Source organism: Lemur catta, chromosome 14 (genome assembly GCF_020740605.2).
Source record: "Lemur catta isolate mLemCat1 chromosome 14, mLemCat1.pri, whole genome shotgun sequence".
Lineage (NCBI taxonomy): Eukaryota > Metazoa > Chordata > Mammalia > Primates > Lemuridae > Lemur > Lemur catta.
The window spans coordinates 56995648-57019062 of NC_059141.1; the positions used below are offsets into that span (position 1 = coordinate 56995648).

The 23415-nt window shown below is 38.6% G+C and overlaps 1 protein-coding gene across 1 annotated transcript in view; it reads left to right on the forward strand.

Annotated features, from left to right (window-relative positions):
- Positions 1–23415, forward strand: part of GLUD1 (glutamate dehydrogenase 1) — a 35659-nt gene that overhangs the window by 6369 nt on the left and 5875 nt on the right. The window contains exons 2-11 of the mRNA XM_045569029.1: positions 7524–7604; positions 8160–8215; positions 9411–9474; positions 14044–14138; positions 18346–18525; positions 19390–19527; positions 19728–19865; positions 20304–20384; positions 21285–21408; positions 22184–22275. Coding sequence (XP_045424985.1) covers positions 7524–7604; positions 8160–8215; positions 9411–9474; positions 14044–14138; positions 18346–18525; positions 19390–19527; positions 19728–19865; positions 20304–20384; positions 21285–21408; positions 22184–22275 — 1049 coding nt within the window. The remainder of the gene's footprint in view (positions 1–7523; positions 7605–8159; positions 8216–9410; positions 9475–14043; positions 14139–18345; positions 18526–19389; positions 19528–19727; positions 19866–20303; positions 20385–21284; positions 21409–22183; positions 22276–23415) is intronic.

Consider the following 23415-nt stretch of genomic DNA (forward strand, 5'->3'; position numbering starts at 1 on the left):
GCTGTTCATTTGTATCCTTTACATAAGTAAAGTGTTTCCCTGACTTCTGTGAGCCGTTATAGCAGATTATTGAATATGAGGAGGGGGTTGTGGGAACCCCTGGTTTATAGGCAAGTTGAACAGAAGTATAGGTGCCCTGGTCCTCCAATACTTGGCAACTGGCATCTGAAGTGGGGAACAGTCTTGTGAGACTGAGACATTAAGCTGTGGGGTCTGTGCGAATTCTGGGTAGTTAGTGTCAGAATTGAGTTATATTGTAGGACACCCAGCTGATGTCCAAGAGGATTGGAGAATTGCTTAGTGCGGAAAACCCACATATTTGGTGTCAAGTGTATAAGAAGAAAGTTTTCCTTTTAGGTTTATTGGATATCCTGATAAACGTGGGAGGACACAGAAAGCTAGGCAGCAGTAGAACTGAGAATGAAGTGACAGGTAATAGCAGAGAAAATGAAGAGGAAAGGACAAATAAAACATTTTGAATAAAGGACAGTACGGTATTCCCCAACAGGTAAGATATATAGGATGAAGGAGAGTAGAGTCAGAGATAACTACAGAATTTATAGCCTGAGAGACTGGTAGGAAAGGGTAAATAGGAAAAAGGATTGGATTTTGAAAATAAAAATCTGGTTTAAATATGGTCCTTAGGAAAATGGAAATACAGGCATGTGTTTTTCTCCATCATGCCCTTGCCTAGTACGGTCCCTGGGCCTCTGGTGCCTGCCCATGGCTTTCCTCCTGCCTCCCTGTAACTCCTCTTCCTCCCTAAGACCCATCTCAAATGTCACCTAGACTTGTAAATGATTTATATGAAACCATATATCTGAGGTTTCAAGCCTTTACTCCCTTGAACCTTTTTATAACATTACCACTTTTGCTAAATGTTATGCAACTTTATATTCATTGGTTTAACTACCGTCAATCTAAGACCTTTTTGTTATGAAGGTGTAGCTAAGTTTATAGTTAATCATGATCAGAATAAGGAATCTATAAAAAAATTAGCAAGATTCCTCTTTTAATGTGTAATCTTCCCTCCATTGGGCAGTAAGTTAAATATTTAACAAAACAAAGCTATATGTTTTCTAGATATGTATGGATATAAGTGCAGGGAAAATGATTTTGAGGGATATACATTTAAATTGCTAAGATGGGCACCCCTAAGGAGAAGGCTGGGGTCACAAGTGGTAGTCAAAGGGAGTCTTCAGCTTTTTCTATATTTAAATTTTAATGAAAAGAGGCTAGGCATAGATTAGTCCCAGCACTTTGGGAGGCCAAGGTAGGAGGATCGCTTGAGGACAGGAGTTTGAGACCAGCCTGGGCAACATAAGCAAGACCCATTCTCTACAAAAAAAATTTTTTCAATTAGCTGGGCATGGCATGTACCTATAGTCCCAGCTACCTAGGCTGAGGCAGGAGGATGGCTTGAGCTCAGGAATTTGAGGCTGCAGTGAGCACTACACTGCAGCCTGGGCGACAGAGCAAGTCCCTGTCAATCAGTCAGTCAATGAATAAATAAGTAAATATTGATGAAAACATATATGTGTTATATAATTTTAAAATTTTAATGAAAAGAAGGAATGAAATATTTTTCCAATAGGTTCTGGTGAGTAAGTGACAAGAGTGTTAGTGCATGAATTTTAAGAGTTGTTCTAAGGCCTTCTTGCTTTTCTAGGGGTTCTGTGCTTGTGTTAGAACTCTTGGTTATTGAATAAATAGTTTCTGAAAAGTAGGAGAATACAGCTGGACATTGGATTTCTGATGAATAAATCAAACCCTATTAAGAGATCCATATTCAAGTAATTTTAAAAACCATTTGGATTTTTATAAATGTTTAGTTAATGATTAATTATAAAAAACAGTGATGACTCAGTAGCTGAGGCGTTTGTGTGTGTGTTTGGTTTTGAGTCAGCTAGCCAAAGGAAGAAACATTCAAGCTAGTCAGTTGTGGTTTTCACTGAATCTTATTTAAAGTAATGAGCTGGTTTGTTTTCTCCATCACTATAGCAACTTCAGCTAGTTTTTGCTTTGGATTTTTATTTCTAGAAAAACTTCTTACGTTCAGACTCTTGAACGTGCTAAGGAATATCTGGTAATTGAGTTAAAAGCAGAGCAGTGTTTTGCTGTATATGGTTTGCAGATGTCTGCATTTCATGAATGTTCTTTGGAAACATCTAGATACTGTTTAACTCAAAGTAACTATATAGTCAGTTTCTGTTGAGAATTGAAGGCATGATTTCAAAGTTCCCATTATAGTATGTGCTTCATTCTATCCCTAGCCCTTCCCCCAACTTTAACTGAGATTGATAAATAATAAACATTGTCACAGGTGGTGTTTCTTTAGTTTCCTCTGGTGAACTGGATGCATAGATTACTTTGTCAGCAGGTCAGAATGTGGTCCTTGGTTTTTTAGGCCCTGTTTCCAGTGGCCTCAGTTCTGTGGTCCACGCCTGTGTAGCTAACCCGTTTGCTTTGTAGCTTAGCCAGCCATGGACTCCTGCTCTTTCTTAAAAGCATCACCTCCATTCTTCTTGGAGTGATAATCTGCTAGCACTGTCAACCGCAGACCCAGATGATCTCTTTTCAAACACTAGTAATGTCAGTATCATTAGAGGCTAAGACATAGTGCTTTAAGACTTTAAGATACAAAAATACCATAATTTACTTTCTTCCATTTCCAGAATAAAATGCTAATCCTTCCAGTTTGTCTTGTGCCTCACCCCCACCCCATTCTATCCCTGTTGGTCCTGCTCACCTTTAGTGTTCTCAGCCACATGTTCTATCCCATAGAAAAGGAGGGAAGGCTTGGTTTTATAAAAAGTGCCAATATTCAGACTGTAAATAAGATCTTTCTTCATTTTGGTTTAAAATATTTTGAGATTTTCTGGTTTTCTTGTATGTATGTGTATATTACCTAGTATTTTGCCTTACTGAACAACTTTGAATTGAGTATGTTTGAAATATAGTAGGCATTCAGAAATGCTAGGATTTCCCCTTCTTTCAGAACTTTGATCTATATGTTGCGTTATTTTGTCTTTCACATATTCCAATTGTGCTAATTTCTCCAAATCCACTGCATGAAGAAGTTCTTTCTTTCTTTCTTTCTTCCTTTCTAGTCATATTCTTTCTGAGATATCTTAGTATCCGTGTGGTTAAAAATTTTTAGGTGACAGTTTATTTTTAGTAGTTATCTTTGGTTCCCATTCCCAGTGGAGGAAGAGCAACTGGTTTTCCGTAAGTGTGTAGGTATTTCTTGGCTTACTGGAGTTTGTTTTGTCTCAAATATTGCTACAGAGTAGTTTATTTATGGGTGCACTTTGAGATTTTGTTTTTCAGATTAACAGTTTAAATAACCCCGTAATAGTATACCTGCCAATTTCCAGAATTAAAAACATGTATGTGTCACTGATTAATTAGAAAGTTAAAATAAAAACATGTTTCTTCTTTAGCCTAGGCAATACCACCTGCATTAACTTCTGTTTCCTGCCCACCTTCATCTGTTACAGGGCCTATTCCGCTAAGGCTCTGTTCCTTTCCTTATAGCTCCTCCTTTGCCTCGGTTCTCTGAAAGTTCTTCATTGGTCCATAACCTGCACATCATGCCTGTGGTATGAAAAGTAATCAGTAGAACTACTCTTCAGTGTCTGGCAGTTGTGCTCTCTAAACGGGTGTGGCTGAGAAAGAAAATTTCACTTTACAAACAAGAATTCCTGGGTTCCATCCAGTGGAAACTTGTTTTTTATCATACATGCAAAGTTTCTGACTCATATCATTCCAGGACTTTTGTAATAAAATGGACATATTGTTTATACTGTTTTGTAGAAGAGGTGTCTGGTTTCTAATTAGCATCTGTGTCTAGATTATTAGGCTTGCCATTTGAATGCTTTTGCTATTTGATTTATGAATATTACTGGTTCAGTTTTTAGTTTCCTACTAAATACATTACATTATAGATACTTTTTAAGTTTCTAAGATAAGGGAAAGTAACTTTTCCTCCCATTTAAGAAAGCAAGGAAAATTAAAATAACATAGTGACTACTTCCACAGGTTCCTAAAAGGTCAATGAAAAAGCAATTTATGTATAGAAGGAGAAATACTACTCACTCACAGCAACCTCAAACTCCTGCGCTCAAGCAATCCTCCTGCCTCAGCCTCCCAAGTTGCTGGGACTACAGGCATGCACCACCATGCCTGGCTAATTTTTTCTATATATAGTTTTAGCTGTCCATAATAATTTCTTTCTATTTTTAGTAGAGAGGGGGTCTCACTCTTGCTCAGGCTGGTCTCAAACTCCTGAGCTCAAACAATCCACCCACCTTGGCCTCCCAGAGTGCTAGGATTACAGGCGTGAGCCACCATACCCAGCCCTTAGTAGTGTTTTTAATAATTTGAAAATCACATTTTAGGTTTTAAACAAATTTTTGCTTTAAAGACAAATGTTTCCTATTAATAGTACTTATAAATTTTATTTCTTTTTAATTTTCTTTTTTTTTTTTTTTTTTTTGAGACAGAGTCTCACTTTGTTTCCCGGGTTAGAGTGAGTGCCATGGCGTCAGCCTAGCTCACAGCAACCTCAAACTCCTGGGCTTAAGTAATTTTCATTTTTTTAATTGTAAATCGACAAATTATAGTTGTGTATGTTTATGGAGTACAGAGTAATTTTATGACCTATTAGTACAATGTAGCATAATTAAATCAAGCTAATTTTTTTTAAGTCAAGATAATTAATATGTCTATCACTTCAAATACTTACCGTTTTTTGTGGTAAGAACGTTTCAAATTTACTCCTAGCAATTCTGAAATGATAATATAGTAAATACATTATCATTTACTATGTTCACCATGTTGTGCATTGTATCTCAAAAAAAAAAAACCTTATTCCTCCTGTCCAGTTGAGGCTTTGTACCCTTTAACCATCATCTCCCCATTATTTCCACCCCCCACAAATTTTATTTTGATTTTTTTTTTCTGGGGTACTTTTTAAGACCTGGTACTTTAACTTTTTAGTACTTCTTAGTCTTTTCATGATATGTGTAGATGCTTATGGTAAATAGCTTAAAACTTAAATGTATGTCAAAATTTTTGTGGCCTTGGCTTTTTTGTCTTTTTTTTTTTTCCCCTTAAATTTTAAGAGTTAAGAATATTCATATATTCATTCAGCATGTATTTGAGTGCCTAATACATGCCATTTTCTGTGTTAGGAACCAGGAATTAAAGCAGTGAATAAAACAGATCTGTCATAGTGCTAACTTGCCAGGTGGAGAAACCAAGTTAGTAAACACATGTATAAGGTCAGTAATAATAAATGTTACAAAGAAACAAATAAGGTAAGAGGGGCTAGAGAGTGGTGGTAAGGAATAGGTGCTCTTTTAAATAGGGTGGTCAGCCTGTAATCCCAGCACTTTGGGAGGCCAAGGTAGGAGGATCGCTTGAGGCCAGGAGTTCGAGACCAGCCTGGGCGACATGGAAAACCCTGTCTCTACAAAAAATAAAAAAGTATGCTGGATGTGGTGCACACCTGTAGTCCTCGCTACTCAAGAGGCTGAGGCAGGAGGATCTCTTGAGGCTGTAGTGAGCTGTGATTGCACCACTGCACTCCAGCCTGGGTGACAGAGTGAGACCCTGTCTCTAAATAAATAAATAGATTAAATAGAGAGAGAGAGAAGTTGGAGAGAGCTCCGCAGAATGAAGTAAGTTTTTAGTAGAGACCTGAACAAAATGGGGGAGTAAGCTATAGAGATATCTACTATATGCTAGAAAAATTACTTGTCATTTCACATTCTAAAATTTTAATAATGAGTACATTTATTTCACAAATATAATTTGAGAACTAGTTATATGTACAATACAATTCTAAGAGCTCACTGTTCTAAATCTAATCATTTATTTTTCAAATAGACCAAAGAAATATGTTCAGCTTCAGAATTGGCTTTTTAAAATTTATTTTAATTTTTTTAAAGACAAGTGTCTTGCTATATTGCCCAAACGGGCCTTGGAACTCCTGGGCTCAAGTGATCCTCCTACCTCGGCTTCCTGAGTAACTGGGACTATAGGTGTGCGCCACCATGCCCAGCTCAGAATTTGCGTCATGTATACAAATAAAATTTTCTTAAAACATATCATTAACATATAGTTGATGTTTTCTGAAACGTATAAAAAGACAGCTTTTAAAATTGACTAGGGTCTGGGCATGGGGCTCATGCCTGTAATCTCAGCACTTTGGGAGGCCAAGGCAGGAGGAACACTTAAGGCCAGGAGTTTGAGACCAGCCTGAGCAACATAGCGAGACCCTGTCTCTACAAAATAAAAAAATTACTAGGCACACGTGGTGATGCACACCTATCGTCCCACTTGCTTAGGAGGCTGAGGCAGGAGGATCACTTGAACCCAGGAGTTGGAGGTTGCAGTGAACTATGGTTGCACCACTGCACTCCAGCTCTGATGACATAAAGGAAGACCCTATCTCATATAAAATAAAATAAAATTGACTAGGGAAGTTTTCTCAAACTGCACGTTCATAAGATGTTATATATTTTCTCTCTGGAAAATCTTTTATTCCCAGAATTCTTCTTTAAAAGAGATGTCTCTGGGGCTCTCATTATGTAACCTGTGACTCTCAGTGAAGATTGTACCTAGCCCTTCTAGGGGAGCTGAATCTGTTGAAGGAGGGGGAGTAGAAAAAAAGCTGCAACTTCATGTGGGTATCCGTCACACACCAAACCCAGGGAGCCCACGCAGTGAGTGTGCAGTCAGACATCACCCCACTCAGACCTTCCTTCTTCAGACTGAAAAGCAGTGGACTATAACAGAGAGAGAAAGGTGGCTTAATCCTGCAACACTTGGAAGGGTGATTGACCAAGACCCCCACAGCCAAAGCAGTGGGCATCCTCACTTCCTGTGTCCCTTTCACCAAACACCTAATGGCTTCTAGATAAAGGGTCATTAGGACTCAGAGTTGCCTGTCTGCTTGGCCATCCTCCCCTCCTTTCAGAAATGGCGAAGGGAATTGCTTATCCCCAGGAAGGGGAAATGGCTTTGTCATCTTCCGGTTGAAAAAGGTTGGCAGGTGAGGAGAGTATCAGGTCAGGATCTCTTTGGGTGTGCACATTTGGAGCCAAAACCTCTATTTAGACATGGCATTTCAAACTTGGTGACTATGCATTGCCCGTGTTTATCTATTATCAGAACACCGAATTCTTGAACTCCCTGCTACCAAGTCACCCAAACCAAAAAGGAAAAGGAGTGAGTTGCCTTCTGGAAAGCGTAAAAAACATTCATTCCTGCGTAATTTTTGTCTTGTGAAATCATAGTTGCTGTTATTAGCAGCTTTTCCTTTTAGTTTTTTGTATTGACTTTTTATAGTGTTCTGACACATTAACTTCTAGTGTTCTTGGAAATATCCTGGGTGTAAAATGTAAAAAGTGGACATTTTCAATTTACAGTTTTGTTTAGTTTTGAAACCTACTGAAGTTTGTTCTAAATAATATCCCGTTCTTTCTCCCGACTCTGTTTTTTTAAAAAACTCCCAGGTATCCGTTACAGCACTGATGTGAGTGTAGATGAAGTAAAAGCTTTGGCTTCCCTGATGACATATAAGTGTGCGGTGGTTGGTAAGTGATCACCTTTTTTTGCTACCTAATAACTCTTTGGGGAAATATGTTTATACACAAGGTTACTTTTTAAGATGCTTTAGAAATAGACCTCATCAGACTGATTTTTTTTAAAGTTGTGCTCTTTAAGACTTACATCGTTTTTCAATTAGTCTTGATTAAGATTTAGTCTTTCCTTAAGTGGGGTATTTTTTTATAGGAGCTAACTGGATTTTCTTTTAAGTGTAGGTCTTTATTCTAAATCATTTTCCGTATTCTATAAATAACACCAAAACATAGTAGAAGGAAAGTAAATGGGGCATTATCTTTTAGAGTAGTAAAGAGCACTGATTTTTTTTTAAGAGCACTGATTAAATATACATTATAACTTGGCTGGCCTTATAATTTCTGTTGAAGAAAATTTTAAAGTACATTTTAGAAGAGATCAGTGTGGGTTTATTTCTGAATTTTCTGAAATTCAAGTTTCAAGCATCACACCTTTTCTTAATATTGCGTGGTACTTTTCTGTTGCTTTATTTTTTTTACTTTTATGTGGAATAACAACTTTCCTTTCAGATGTGCCATTTGGGGGCGCTAAAGCTGGTGTTAAGATCAATCCCAAGAACTATACTGTAAGTATCACAGTGCTATTTGTGCGTTTACAAAGGACTTGAAATTGCTAGACTTCTGTGTATCATCCCCCATACCAGTGAGATTAATGGTCCCAGTTACTTTTCAACTGGAATGGAATACAAGTAAATAATTAACTCATTGAGTGTTTTGCCATATAAAAGGTCACCTACTTAACGTCAATGTCTTTTTTCATTTTCTTACTTGGTTAAAAGGTGATTAAAGCCGGGTGTGGTGGCTCACACTTGTAATCCTAGCACTCTGGGAGGCCAAGGAGGGAGGATCACTTGATCTCAGGCATTCAAGACCAGCCTGAGCAAGAATCAGACCTCTTCTCTACTAAAAATAGAAATATTAGCTGGGCGTCGTGGTGCAAGCCTATAGTCCCAGCTACTTGGGAGGCTGAGGCAGGCGGATCACTTGGGCCCAGGAGTTTGAGGTTGCTGTGAGCCATGATGACACCGTTGTGCTCTACCCGGAGCAACAGAATGAGACTGTCTCAGAAAAAAATTTTTTTTTACCATTTAAATGAAAATATACCATAGGGGAGGCTCATAGGGTCCATATTAATACAATTACATCATTTTCCAGTTAGTGTTAATTAAGATTCAATTTTTTTTATTTATTTATTTATTTTTTGAGACAGAGTCTCACTCTGTTGCCCAGGCTAGAGTGCCATGGCGTCAGCCTAGGTCACAGCAACCTCAAACTCCTGGGCTCAAGTGATCCTCCTGCCTCAGCCTCCCAAGTAGCTGGGACTACAGGCATGCGCCACCATGCCCAGCTAAATTTTTCTATATATATTTTTAGTTGTCCAGATAATTTCTTTCTATTTTTAGTAGAGAGAGGGTATCGCTCTTATTCAGTTTAGTCTCAAACTCCTGAGCTCAAACAATCCACCCACCACGGCCCGCCAAGATTCAATTTTTTTTAAGTGGGGAATTAATACAAAGAGGAACTGGGATTTAAGCCCTCATTCTACTATCTTGTTTTTTTACCTAATTTCTAATCCCTTGTTTTCTCATCTTTATAATATAGAAATGCCTAATTTATTAGTCATTCTAAAGATTACATGAGAAGATATATGAAAATGTCCTATAAATAGAAAATATAATGACAACTGTAATCTCCAAGTAATTTTTATATCAAAATTTTTTTTATTGTTGCTTTTGTTTTTGTTTTTTTTTTTCTTTATAGGACAGTGAATTAGAGAGGATCACAAGGAGGTTCACCATGGAGCTAGCAAAGAAGGGTTTTATTGGTATGTATTGCCATGTATGAATAGATTTCTGTATAAAGTGGGAACACCTAAAAAGTAATTATCTTAAACTCCTGCTTTTATCTATATGTGCCTAAACAGAGTTGGCCTTTTACTTTGAGAAATTAGGTTCTGTGATAGACCTGGTGAGCATACCTGGGCCTGTGTATGACACATTTCTAATAGAAAGGTTCAGATTCTCAGTGTGTATTGTAAACACCAGGGAGAGATCTCTTCCCCCTCTTCTCCTTGTACAGACATTGTGAGCGTTTTAATCAGTATAGCAGCATTTACATTATCTACTGAGACATCCAGAAAGACCAAGGCCATACTTTTAGAATTAAATAGTATCTGAATTTAAAACATTTTTTTAATATGTGAAAGCAGTTTTTAAAATAGCAGTTCTGTAGTTCCTAAAGCAGTAAGAAATCTGATGCCTTTTGGAGCTGGAGGTTTAAATGGTCATAGCTGTCTCTTTAGAGCAGTGGGACAGGCAGGGAGGTTAATGTGATCTTTTCTGGAGAATTCCTGAGACTCCTGCTATTTGTTATAGGATCTTTTCCCAAACACACTGAATTTCACCTAAATTATACCTCCTAACTCATTCTATGAGGTAATTACTACCCTTGAAACCAAAATTGGACAAAGGCATCACAAGAAAACTATAGACCAATATCCTTTACAATAGCATCAGAAGGAATAAAATACTTTGTTGTTAGGACTTTTACACTGACTACTACAAAACATATTGAAAGAAATCAAAGAGACCTAAATAAATGGAAAGACAGCCCATATTCAGGATTGGAAGATTTAATATGACTGAGATGTCAGTACTTCACAAATTGATCTACAGACTCAACACAATTTCTATCAAAATCTCAGCTTTTTCTGCAGAAATCGAGAAAATGATCGTAAACTCAAAATGTGACAAGGCCAGGACTCAGACTCAGTTCTGAGCCTCAATCTGAAACTCTCTGTGGAAACAAAAGTCAGTGGGTAACAGATAAATAATTCAAGGCTTGCCCAGGAGTGAAGAAAAACTCCCTTTGCCTACCTGCTAGGTGCAAAGCTTTGTGGTGCAGAAGTCAGGTTAGTTCTATAGGGATTGTGTTGAATCTGTCCAGTCTCACTATCAGGGTAATACTGACGTCATAGAACGAGGTAGGAGGTGTTCCTTCCTCATCTCTTTCTTGGAAAAGCTTGTGAAGGGTTGGTATTAATTCCCTTGTGTGAGTTTAGGTACCACCTTTGTAAATTGTGAAGTGCTCCAGCAGATCCCTGATGTCTCCACTCCTCATCCGCTGTGTCTCCAGGCACATAGTTACCCTTTCAGCTCTCTCCCTGTGCTCATGCTCTGTTAGAGCAGTTGCTTGTTTTAAAAGAATGGACTTCTGTCCCAGACCTGTTCTTTGTATGTTTGAGAAATTATCTGTTATTCAGGAATTACTTGTTATCCGTGCATCCCTATACATTGGTTTTTATATGGAGTAGAAAACTCATAAGCCTAATACTTAATACTTTGTGCTTTGTTTTGGGTAGGGAAACTGTCTCGTCTTTAGCATGTCTAGACTGATGTTTGTGAAGCAGCTGATCATTCTTCTACATGTCTGATTTACCAGCTCTGTCCCTCAGACTTGCCACTTGCCAAAGCCCTTCTCCGACTGAAATTGTTCTTTGAGGGACCAACTTATTTAACCGTTAATGTCGTTAAAAACAAGTAGTACTCTTGTAGATACCTCTAGAAGGATTCAGGAGCAAGTTGTCATTTGTACCGTGGGAGAGAAGGAATGTGGTTAAACAGAGTTGCACTGGCTTTGGCTGAGGTATGTCTCTCTGAAGGCAGAGAGAGGGAATAAACCAGAGCAGCAGAGCCCTTTGCCAGTGGAGATGGATAGATTATGGCCTTAACCCTTCCAAGTAGGTACTGTGCAGAGTGAGAGTAGCTGTGGGTAGGTTGGACTTCATGAGATTCATAAGGTGGCCAGGGGAAAGGGTGCTAAGGCGTAGGAAAGTTACAGATTGGGCCAGGGTGAGGGTGTAAAAAATGACCCTTGAGCATCCCAAAGTTGCCTTATGCCAGCCCTGTGTCCTTGACAACACTACTTGTTCAAAGAAGAACATTCGCTAGGACCTGGGCCCCTGACTTGTAGAAAAATATAAAAATGTACCTATTCAGTTAGCTAAAAAGTAAAAATTATAGGAAGAACTTGGGAATGGGAATAGCCCTTAGAAAGGACTTTAATTATTTTCTGTGGGGACTTAATATTTTAACCATTTATAAAGTGTGTTTTTCTTTTTATGAAGATAATAAGTTTGTATTATACAATTGAGATAACATAGAAAATTATAAATGAGGCTGAAATTCAAAGAGAACACAATGAATAAGTTTTTGGACATAACTTCCCAAACCTTTGCATACTATATACACACACATACACACACACACACGAAAGTAGAGAGGGGAAGGAAATAGGAGAAGAAAGAAAAAGCATTTTATGGAAATAGGAACATATTATACATGCTGTATGAAACCTGCCTTTTTCCACATGTATGCTTTGGTGATGATTCCAAGTCACTTACATAGATATAAATCATCCTTTTTAATGGTTGTTTAATACTTCTTTGTGTAGGCATACCACATTTCATTTAATTGACATACTAGATACTTAACATGGTTTTTATTTTTACTATTTTTGAGAGTAGTATTTTTGTGCCTTTACAGATTTGAGAGAGCATCATTTAACACGTTTTTATCAGAGATCTCACAGTGGCCATCAGTATTAGTGCCATCAGTGGTATCTGTAGCTGCCTGTGAGCTAGCTTCTTGTTATCCTTAAACTTTTTAATTTGCTGTGATCTGAGGAAATGAAAGCCAAGGCCTAAAACTTTATATACGCTAAATGTTGAATAAGAGGTCAAACGATCATTCTTCCACAAGCAAAAGTATGGTGCTTAACACAATGGCTTCAGCAATGTGACTTTCTCCCATCTCTTTCTACTTGCTGAGGAGGGCTTACACCCCCAGTAAGCAGTGTGTTAGCATACTATCTCATAGATGTATATCCCTAACCTTAATAATCCTGCTTATGTGGGGCAAGGTGGCACTGTTATCTCTGACTATAGTTTAGGGAACCAAGGTCAAGAGAGGTTCACCTGATTATCCTCTGGTCACACACTCAGAAGTCCTATGGGAGCAGCACAATTCACAATTGGGAAGATGTGGAAACAACCCAAGTGTTCATCAATACATGAGTGGATTAATAAAATGTGGTATATGTATACCATGGAGTACTACTCAGCTATAAGAAACAATGGTGATATAGCACCTCTTGTATTTTCCTGGAAAGAGTTGGAACCCATTCTACTAAGTGAAATATCCCAAGAATGGAAAAATAAGCACCACATGTACTCACCATCAAATTGGTTTCACTGATCATCACCTAAGAGCACATTTAGGAATAACATTGTCTGGCAGATGTGGGTGGGGGAGGGGATGGGTGTATACATACATAATGAGTGCGATGCGCACTGTCTAGGGGGTGGACACGTTTGAAGCTCTGACTTGGGGGGGAGTGGGAGGGCAAGGGCAATATATGTAACCTAAACTTTTGTACCCCCACAATATGCTGAAATAAGAATTAAAAATAATAATAATAATATAAAAATAAATAAATAAATAAATAAATAAAAGCTCAAATACAGTATCAAAAAAAAAAAGGTCCTGTGGGGGTGGCTTATACCTGTTTTACATAGCTAACATCCTTCCATACATAGAGCAAGTAAATGCCAGTGGGAGAGATGACCATGTAACGTGTGTTTCTAAGTTCAGTAGTGAAACATTTAATGAGTATTTTTATGACTTTGATTAGTTGCCTAAATGAGATCTAAAGTTTTCTAGCCATGGTGACTTTGTTATTATAGAGAATTACAAGGATTTTTGTGTTTGAGAAGAGCTTATCTTAAAAACTGGTGCATCGTCTTACACTTTTCTCCCAAAATGCTTGTGTCATTTTACCTTTTCATCATCTATTTCCCTCCTAAAATGGTCTGGGAAAATTGGTTTGTTCCTAAAGTATGGTGTCTGTTTTCATACTGGATTTTGAAAACCTATTTTGGATGTAAGGTCCAGGGCCAAAATAACAACTGGTAAGGTTTAATTATTCCTTTTATCCATTCAACGAATCTTTATTAAGTTTCAGGCTGTGAGAAGCACTAGGAAAGATACTAGAGACACAAAGAAACAAAAATGTCCTCATTGCTCTTAAGGAATGTTTCTGAAGCCTCAGTTTCCTCGCTTGAAACATAACAGTAATAATAATAACCCCTGTCTTTCACAGTTGTTCTAGTAGTTAGAGAAGGTAATGCATGTTAAGTTTTTAGCGCAGTGTCCAGTGCATTGTAAGCACTTAATACAAACTGCCTGTTACTAAATTAGGTAGAAAGATGATAATACTAGTGTTTCACCTGATAGACAAAAGGTATATTGTAGTTTTATCATGGTTTGAATAAAGAAGTACTTACAGAAAAGAAAAAGAAAACAACTGCTGCACTACCCTTTCTCTGTGTCCCCAGGTCCTGGCATTGATGTGCCTGCCCCGGACATGAGCACAGGTGAGCGAGAGATGTCCTGGATCGCTGACACCTATGCCAGCACCATAGGGCACTATGTGAGTATCCACTGGGTGCCCCAAGCTACTGCATTTGCTGTCTGTGAAAAATAGTAATTCAGCTGATTATATGAGAAGTTGAGAATCACTGGGTTTTTTCCTTCTCCCTTTTAATCATAGTCTTGACGTGCATATTATTTTACATCGATTTCTCTATTCTTAAATTGTAAATGTAATGAATAATGATGTAAGTAGATGGAGATTTTACTTATATGCTGTTCTATACTGGGCACTGGGGTGGGACCCTCACTAGCCAGGGAAGCACACTCTGCTGAGATGCTAGAAGGTAGATCAAGAAGCCTTCAGTTCTGATTTTTCCCACAAAGAACTTTCATTTAAAGAGGAGCTAAGACACATATGCAAATTAGGTATGGAGATAGTGTGGTTTCTGAAAGAAGGCTTTCTAGAAGAGATATTTGGGCTACACCTTGAAAATGGGTAGAATTCAAACATCTGGAGATTCAAGGGATAAGAGGAAGAGAAAGAGGAGAGCTCGGATTGTCCAAAGGTAAGGCATATTCACAAAGGTGTAGAAGATGAGAGTGAAGAGGTAAGTGTTAGTGTTTTACCTGGTAGTCAGTGGAGAGCCTTCGCTGCCTTTGCTCAGGAAGAATAGGCTGGTAGCACTGTCCGGCTATACTGGCTCTGGGAGAGAATCCCTTCTATAGTGTCAGTGCCCAGAAGCCAGAGGACTGGGACGGGGCACTGGCACCTGTGAGGGACACGACAAAGAAAGACTTGGTGAGATTGGGTGGGATGTGTAGGATCAAGGAAAGGTACCAGGTTGAGTCTGAGAGAACCAGGAAGAACTGAGTCTGGGGAATGAGCAGAGATAGTGCCACCAAACAGAACACAAGAGGAAAAAATAACTCCCATCCCTGAGAGAGATGGACCTTGAAGAACAGAAACATTTAAGGAGTGGGAAGAGAAATGGAGTTGGAAACAACATTCAAGGCCAAGTGTAAGCAAGGTGTTTGCTACAATTGGGATAAATGCTAGAAGTTGTTTTGAAGCTATGAAAAAGAATAATGGGTCCATCCAAGCCTTTCAAGGTTAAGCTCAGAAAAGGCCTCCTAGGCAAAGTAAACTTCAGGTCTGTGCTCTGAGGGATGAGTGGACATGGACTAGGGGAAGGAGTAGTGGCAGATATTTGGGTCAGAAGGAAGCACCTGGGTGAAAGTTCTGAAGTTCCGAAGCAACGTGAACTCAGGAGGCTAAGGGACAGCTGTTGTGGCCAGCGTCGGGATTGAGGCAGGAGAGGGGGTACGAAAGGCCAGTAGAAGGAGGACCAGGCCAAGTTACTGCCTGATAAGTGACCATAAGGTTTTTGTCCTGAAAACAGAGGGAAAACAGTAAAGAGCTTGTTATAAGCAGGTGTGTGACATAGCTGAGTGTGTGTTTTAAGCCTTGCTGTGTGTGTGGCAGAAAATGGGATTGTTGAGAGCAGGAGACTATTCCAGGGGCCCAGAGGGAAGAGAGTTGTGAAGAGGGAAGTGGGCCCTCTAACTAAGAAAAATGGCACTGAAGACAAACAGAAAGAAGACAGCTTGAGAGGTGGCCATTGCCTGAAGAAAAAGGTTTTTGTTGTCCTTTAAAGTGTTTATTGGCTGTGGGTGGCAGATTCATTGGTGCAAGGGATAGACAATGCAAAAGAGATGCACGATGGTAGATTTAGCAAAGTCCCCAGAGGGTATAAAGACTGGGGGACTCTTTCTCTTAAGGGCCCTAGTGGAAAGACGGCCTTGGGCCTTGGGAAAGAGGAGGAAGGTAGAGGTGAGCTGTCTTCAGAGGTGAGGTCTGGCTGTGGTGGGAGCGTGGACAGCAGTGGATTCCAGCCCTGGGCCCTCTGTGCCTTGGGCTCCTCTTATGTAAAGTAATGATGATGATAGTACACACTCTGTGAGACTGTTGTGAGGATTAGATGAATAATAATCTAATGCACTTAGAGCAGTATACAACCCGTACTTAGTAAGCACCAAAAAATAAACATTTGTAAGTGTTACATCAGGTAGATTATACAACTCCCCTGAAATAAAACGGGAGCATCAACATTTCAAAGAATTGTGGTTTTGACTGCCATTCCCAAAAAGGACACTTTCAGCATCTGATGCTTTTTTATGTTAAATAAGCTCTAGGTATGGTCTCTTGTTCATTTTAAGCAAGACACTAGATTAAATAGTGCAAACTATTAGGCAGTATATTATTATTCATAGTTCATTCTCAAGGGTGGCAGCAAAAGAAAGTTTTGTGAGGCACTGCCAGCTAAAACCTTGGACTAGTAAAAGGTTTTCCTTCTTTAAGTGATAGGAAAATCCAAAATCAAGGCCTAAGGTAAGGAAGCTGTAGTTTTTGTTACTCATCTAGATGTGAACTGAAACCATGTGGCTGCCTTTGTCTGGCCCCTCCTAGAAGTGTGGTGTCCATGGGAGAGTGTTTTCCCCTGGGCTTCCAGAACCATTAGGTATGCTGGGGCGCCTGGCAGTTGGCACCAGGCCTGACCTCAGACAGTATTTCCTTCAGCTCCAGCATTTGCATTCTCGCTGTCTAAAAGCATTTGGCACTAGATTTGCGATTCTGCATTTATAAGTGTTAATTATTCATGAAAGCAAACTGTGGGAAAACTACTAATTCAGTAAATCACTTTACTAGACTGCTTTTTTTTTTTTACTTGCTTTCATTTTTTCTGTTTAATTATACAAGTAATATACTTTTAAGTTCTATCTGTAAAAATGTGTAAACAATACAGATACAGACTAGGGGACTTTTTAACTCGCCCAGCGGGAACATAGGGGTATGCTGGGGGTTAGGGCTGTGGCATGAGGTAAGGCACTGGATCTCGATCACACAGGTAGCAAATGGCTTCAGTGCATTTATTGAATAGTTCATACTTTTGCTACTGATTTAAAATTTTGTATTGATTTTCATTTTATAGTAATCATATTATACTGATTTATTCTGTATAATAAGACTATCTAGTTTCTCCTGTTCCACGGGTGGATTGTCTGTTCTGCAGTGTTCTGGTTGCTATGTTTATAGCATGTCTGGTGCCCTGGAAGGGAAGCCGTCCCAAGCTCCGTTCTTTGTTTTTCTAATTATACTTGTTTCTGAACAAGAATACATGCATACCCTCAATTCAAAGAGGACAGAAGGCCAGGTGGTGAGGACTGTTAACTCCCGACTCCAGTTTGCAGAGCCGATTGCTGCTGCTGAAAGTGCTCTGCTCACACACAAGCATGAGACTCTGTCTCGCCCACACGTAGCTTTCTTTTTTAATTTCTTAAATACTTTTGTTAATCTACTCGTTTACATGAACATGAGTATCATCTTTAAAAGCTCCTTTTAAAAAGTGGCATTTTATTAAATTTCTAGATTTGTCTGGCGGAAGAATACATCATTGAGTCCTCTCATCCAAGAAAATTGTAATGCTTTCTCCGGTCTTCGGGCTCTGTTTTGGTGACATCTTTTGATAGATTTTAAGATACTTTGCCGGGCGCGGTGGCTCACGCCTGTAATCCTAGCTCTGGGAGGCCGAGGCGGGTGGATCACTCAAGGTCAGGAGTTCGAGACCAGCCTGAGCAAGAGTGAGACCCCCGTCTCTACTAAAAATAGAAAGAAATTATCTGGCCAACTAAAATATATGTATACAAAAAATTAGCCGGGCATGGTGGCGCATGCCTGTAGTCCCAGCTACTAGGGAGGCTGAGGCAGTAGGATCGCTTGAGCCCAGGAGTCTGAGGTTGCTGTGAGCTAGGCTGATGCCACGGCACTCACTCTAGCCCGGGCAACAGAGCGAGACTCTGTTTCAAAAAAAAAAAAAAGATACTTTATAAGGGGGATGTGTACTCTGACTTAGTAGGGCTTAAATATTTGTTGAAAGAATAATAGCTTCAAGATGAACTGTCTCTACTTAGTGATATTGTTATTTTTATTTACTTGATGCTAAATTCCTAAACTCTGTTTCTGCCATTGGAGAATATAGTCTACTTTATTGTATATTATCTAGGAACAGAAAGTTGAAAAGGTGAGTCTTATCTCTATTGGTGAAAGTATACCTTGAACACACACACTCAACACACATTCACACACACACTCTTAATGAGCATATTTTTAGTTAAATGAGAATGTGCTTTGACTTTAATTCATTACATCGGCTAATCATAGAATGGATGTGACTTTTCATTCTTTAAATTATAACTTCCTCTTACAGGACATTAATGCACATGCCTGTGTTACTGGTAAACCTATCAGTCAAGGAGGTATCCATGGACGCATCTCTGCTACTGGCCGTGGTGTTTTCCATGGGATTGAAAACTTCATCAATGAAGCTTCTTATATGAGCATTTTAGGAATGACACCAGGGTTTGGAGATAAAACATTTGTTGTTCAGGTAAGAAAAAAAATTATTTTCTTAATAACTGATAGATATTAAGTAAGTTTTTAAATGTTTTTAGATCTGCAATTTTAAAATTCAATTATTTTGAATCTCTTACATTTTAGAGTGGTTGTTTTCAGAGTAATACATCCTCTGTTTTTTGAACATTGGTATGATTCACGTGACTAGAACTTAAATAAATAATCTCTCAAGTACACACAAAACAATCACCAACTAACTTCTTTTGATCAATATTTAAACTTGAAGTTGTATCCAGAAGAGGAGATCTCTTAACATAATTTTCTAAAACTATTGTGGATGAAAAGTTTGCACATTGACCCAAACTTGTTTGATGTGCTAACATGTATTTCACTTAAGGGGATCAAAATTAAGTTGACCATTTGTTTCTTTCTGTATTTTGAGACAACAAGGTCTCACTCTGTCACCCAGGCTGGAGTGCAGTGGCGTGGTCATCCCTCACTGTAGCCTTGAACTCCTGGGCTCAAGGGATCCTCCCATCTCAGCCTCCCAAATAGCTAGGACTACAGGCATGCACCACTTCACCTGGCTAATTTTTTGTAGAGATGGGGTCTCTCTATGTTGCCCAGGCTGGCATCGAACTCCTGGCCTCAACTGATCCTCCGACCTTCGCCTCCCAAAGTGCTAGATTACAAGCATGAGCCACCATGCCCAGCCCACATTCTTAAACATAGAATTTTATTGTTGAAGAGAAGCCAATGAGTGCATTTTCTTTTGGCAAAAAGATTTTGACAATTGCTTCTGAACTAACAGAATGTGGATTTACACTGGTCAAAGTATGACTCTTATAATTTGTACCAGGATTTTGACTTTTGTGTCATGGGTAATTGTTCTTCACAGGGATTTGGTAACGTGGGCCTGCACTCTATGAGATATTTACATCGTTTTGGTGCTAAATGTATTGCTGTTGGTGAATCTGAGGGGAGTATATGGAATCCAGATGGTATTGACCCAAAGGAACTGGAAGACTTCAAATTGGTATGTTAATCTAATATCTGAACAGTTTGACCACCGTTGTCATATAAAGTTGAAATAAGTTTTATTTAAATCTATTTTCATTGCTTATTTTTTTAAGTGTAACTCATAGAGCTCTTAATAAATTTTTGTGTCATAGGCAATAAATATAAACATTTAGATTCTGGTGTAGCCATTAATTCTGATTGAAAAATCAATTACAGCAACATGGATCCATTATGGGCTTCCCCAAGGCAAAGCCCTATGAAGGAAGCATCTTGGAAGCTGACTGCGACATACTCATCCCTGCTGCCAGCGAGAAGCAGTTGACCAGATCCAATGCACCCAGAGTGAAAGCCAAGGTGAAAGTATTTTAGAAATTGAAATCAACATTGTCAGTGTGGAATGACATTAGGAGGGTCATAGGAAAGTCTGATTGAGTTTCTTTCTTTTTTTTTTTTTAACAGTTTTATTACCATATAATTTACATACCATATAGTTCGTTCATTTAAAGTGAATACAGTATCATGGCTTTTAGTATAGTCACAGAGTTGTGCAACTATGACCATGGGTTTCCTCTTAAACCAAACTTCCAAAAAGTAGTTAAGAAAACTAGGGAAATAGAAAGGTGAAAGGTAGTTTTATATACTTTGTAGAGCAAAATAACTTTTATTAATTTCATTTTAACTGAAATTATGCCTCTTCCCACAGCCAGTTATTCATATACACATATCTCTTGCCCTCAGTGGAGGGAATTTGACAATGTTGTTGGCATTTCTGTGTTTCTGACTCTCTTGCAGATCATTGCTGAAGGTGCCAATGGGCCAACAACTCCAGAAGCTGATAAGATCTTCCTGGAGAGGAACATCATGGTTATTCCAGTAAGTCATCTACATTTGTCAGGTTTTACATGTACTTGGAATCATAATTGTGTTTTTCGAAGAATTGAGAGAAGAGAGAAATTAGTCTCCCAAGCTGTAGTGAATTCTTCATCTTTATTTTGCTTTTTGCTTTTAAGAAAATATAGTAGAAGCATGGTTAGTGTAATAAGCCTGTGACTTCTCACTTTGACATGAGCATTTATTCCAACTTCAGGCTCTTTCTTAAGTATGTATTTTAGTCTTAATTTAAGGGTCTGGTTATATAAATGTATATATTGTGCTTAGAAATACTATTCTAACTTAAGCTCGTAAGATTTTCTTTATGGTTCCTAACCTTGTGCATTTCAAGTGTCCCTTCCTGTTTCACTCAGAAAGCTAATATGACGAACATGTTCTCAGGTTTTTCAGCAAGTACGCGTGAGTCTACATCAAAAGATTATTGGAAGTTAGTGTGGGCTCAGAATGCATTTTGAAGACACCCCCCCCCCACTTTGCCAAAAGCCCTTAAGAGGTTTAATATAACTAAAATAGGCTGCCCTAGGACAGCGGGAGAGGGAATGCTAACCTGGTAGATGCCCTATAGTCAGTCCAATCCAGTGGTTGGTGGGCAAGCAATTTAGTCTGAGAACTTTTGGTGAAGAAGAGGCTCTAATCAAAATTGATCATATACTCGATTAATAAGCCAAATAAATGATTTATTTTTTCCTAAATGGAAAAATCCTTAGGTGGATTGGGTAGGGGTTCTGTTAAATTAAGTGTGAAATTCTATATTTGGGAAGTTTAAAGTATAATTTCAATACCTTGATATTGAAATTGAGTACTTAGGTTCATTTTAAGGTTTTACCAAAACCATCATCTTCTAATTTCTTTGATATCTTCTTGTCACATTTTTGTGTGTAGGATCTCTACTTGAATGCTGGAGGAGTGACAGTATCTTACTTTGAGTGGCTGAAGAATCTAAATCATGTCAGCTATGGCCGTTTGACCTTCAAATATGAAAGGGATTCTAATTACCACTTGCTGAGTGAGTGCCAATAACTTTACTCTGTAAAACTAATATTTTGGGCCAGTTAAAAGGCTGGAAAAAGCTATACTTAAGAGAACTTGTCCCTTTGGTAATCATAGAGAATTGAGTCTCAGAACAGAAAATTTATTATATTGTCTCATGAGGCTTAGACCAGAAATATACAATTTCTTTGCAGATACTCAGTGTATTAACTCTCAAATATATTTAGATTTTTATTCTGTGATGTAATGTTCCCAGAACATAATCTATAAGATAGTACTATTATAAAAAGTGTGATTTTAAAACTTGAACTCCAGTGTGATACTCATCCATTCCTGTCTCTGGTTGCCCTTGGCAAAGGCCTATCTAGTGTCAAGAATTTTTTGAGTCTGCTGATGAGAATACTTATTTTTCTGTGACTAGACTAAGCTCCACAGTTCATAGTAGAATCTCTCATCAAGCTGAAATAAAACCAAGACCTCCAGCTGAGCTTCTGTACTCAGTCCGCTCTGGAAATCTGGCTGAAATGTTCCATCTATTTCCATTTCTTTTTCCCTCAGCGTTTTCTTTTTAATGGAGCCAAGGAAAAACCCTGGTAATGGGTGTTATGGAAACAGAGCAGTGACCTAAATTCACATTTATATAGAAAATTGGCAAAGTGTTTTATTCCTTTTTAACTCAATTTTAGGTGATTAACTCTTTTATGTCATTAGTGTTGAAGATTTCTCAAACTCCATGTTTTTGCGTTGTGGATATAGTTTGAGAGGACTTTTGGTTCTACTTTTTTTTATAGTGTCTGTTCAAGAGAGTTTAGAAAGAAAATTTGGAAAGCACGGTGGAACTATTCCCATTGTACCCACAGCAGAGTTCCAAGACAGGATATCGGTGAGTGTGGTGACCCCAGAGTTGTGCCTTACACACGCTTCCTGTTCTTTCCTGCAGACAGCGCCAGGTAGATTGGTTGGAGTTGAGGGGTGATAATCAGCGTGACCATAATTGTGTGATGCTTGTGTTTCGTACCTTCCCCTGTCATTACATTTTTTTTTTAAATGTGGTAAGAATCCTAGTGACTAATAACAAATATAAAATAAATAATGGTTCTGCTTTTAGTACTTTTTGCAATACAAATGTCTTAACAGTGATACTGATATAATCATGAAGGATTATTATGTATTTGAATTCTTGTAAGCTTCAAAGAAATGGAAATAATTGAAAAGTAAGCATTATGAAATTACTATATGAAAATTTGAAATCATTATATGGACACGAGAGTTAAAGAGTTAAATTAACAAAAACAATTAATGGGTATATATGGTGTGTGGTAAAACAGTTGTACCTTTGTTTTGATGACAATGCAGACAGATTGGTGTAGCTCTTTGGAATATTTGAAGTTATTGAAGTGTTCCTGCCCTTTGGTGCTATGATAATCTTCCCTCTGGGAATTTGTCCTAAGAAAATAATTCAAAAGCAGAGGAATGACTCCATGCCTGATGATGTCATTGGAACTATTTGCAGTCAGTTTTTAAGTTAGGTTTGATTTAATAGTCCGATGACAGAGAAATGACTAAGTTAGATCTTCTTATGAAATATTCAGCCATGAAAATAATTTCATGTTATTGTAACATGGTAAAAAGTTAAATGTTTTGGTTTGAAGGAGAAAACGTGCTCTAGCCCGTCTGGATGTTAACTGTTGCCCTCAGCAAACTTTCCTCTCTCCCAGAGCCACATCTCTGTTAGTTCTGGTCCTTCTTTCTGGAATGCTCTGGCCCCCTACCTGCCTAGGTGTCACTGCTGCCACGTGGCTTTCTCTGAAAGTCCCATCTGTGTGCCAGAGTTGTGTATGTACTTCCCTTCTGTCACAGGTGATGTGCAGTGCACTGGAAGGGCTTGCCGCTGCCACCAGTAGAGAGAGGGGCTGCTTGCCCTCCCTGGGGTCGCCCCCCTGCCCCGCGTGTGCTGGGAACATGGCCCTCACTCAGACGGAGCCTCGAGGGAGCACAGAAGCAGGACAGGCAGCTAGTTAGG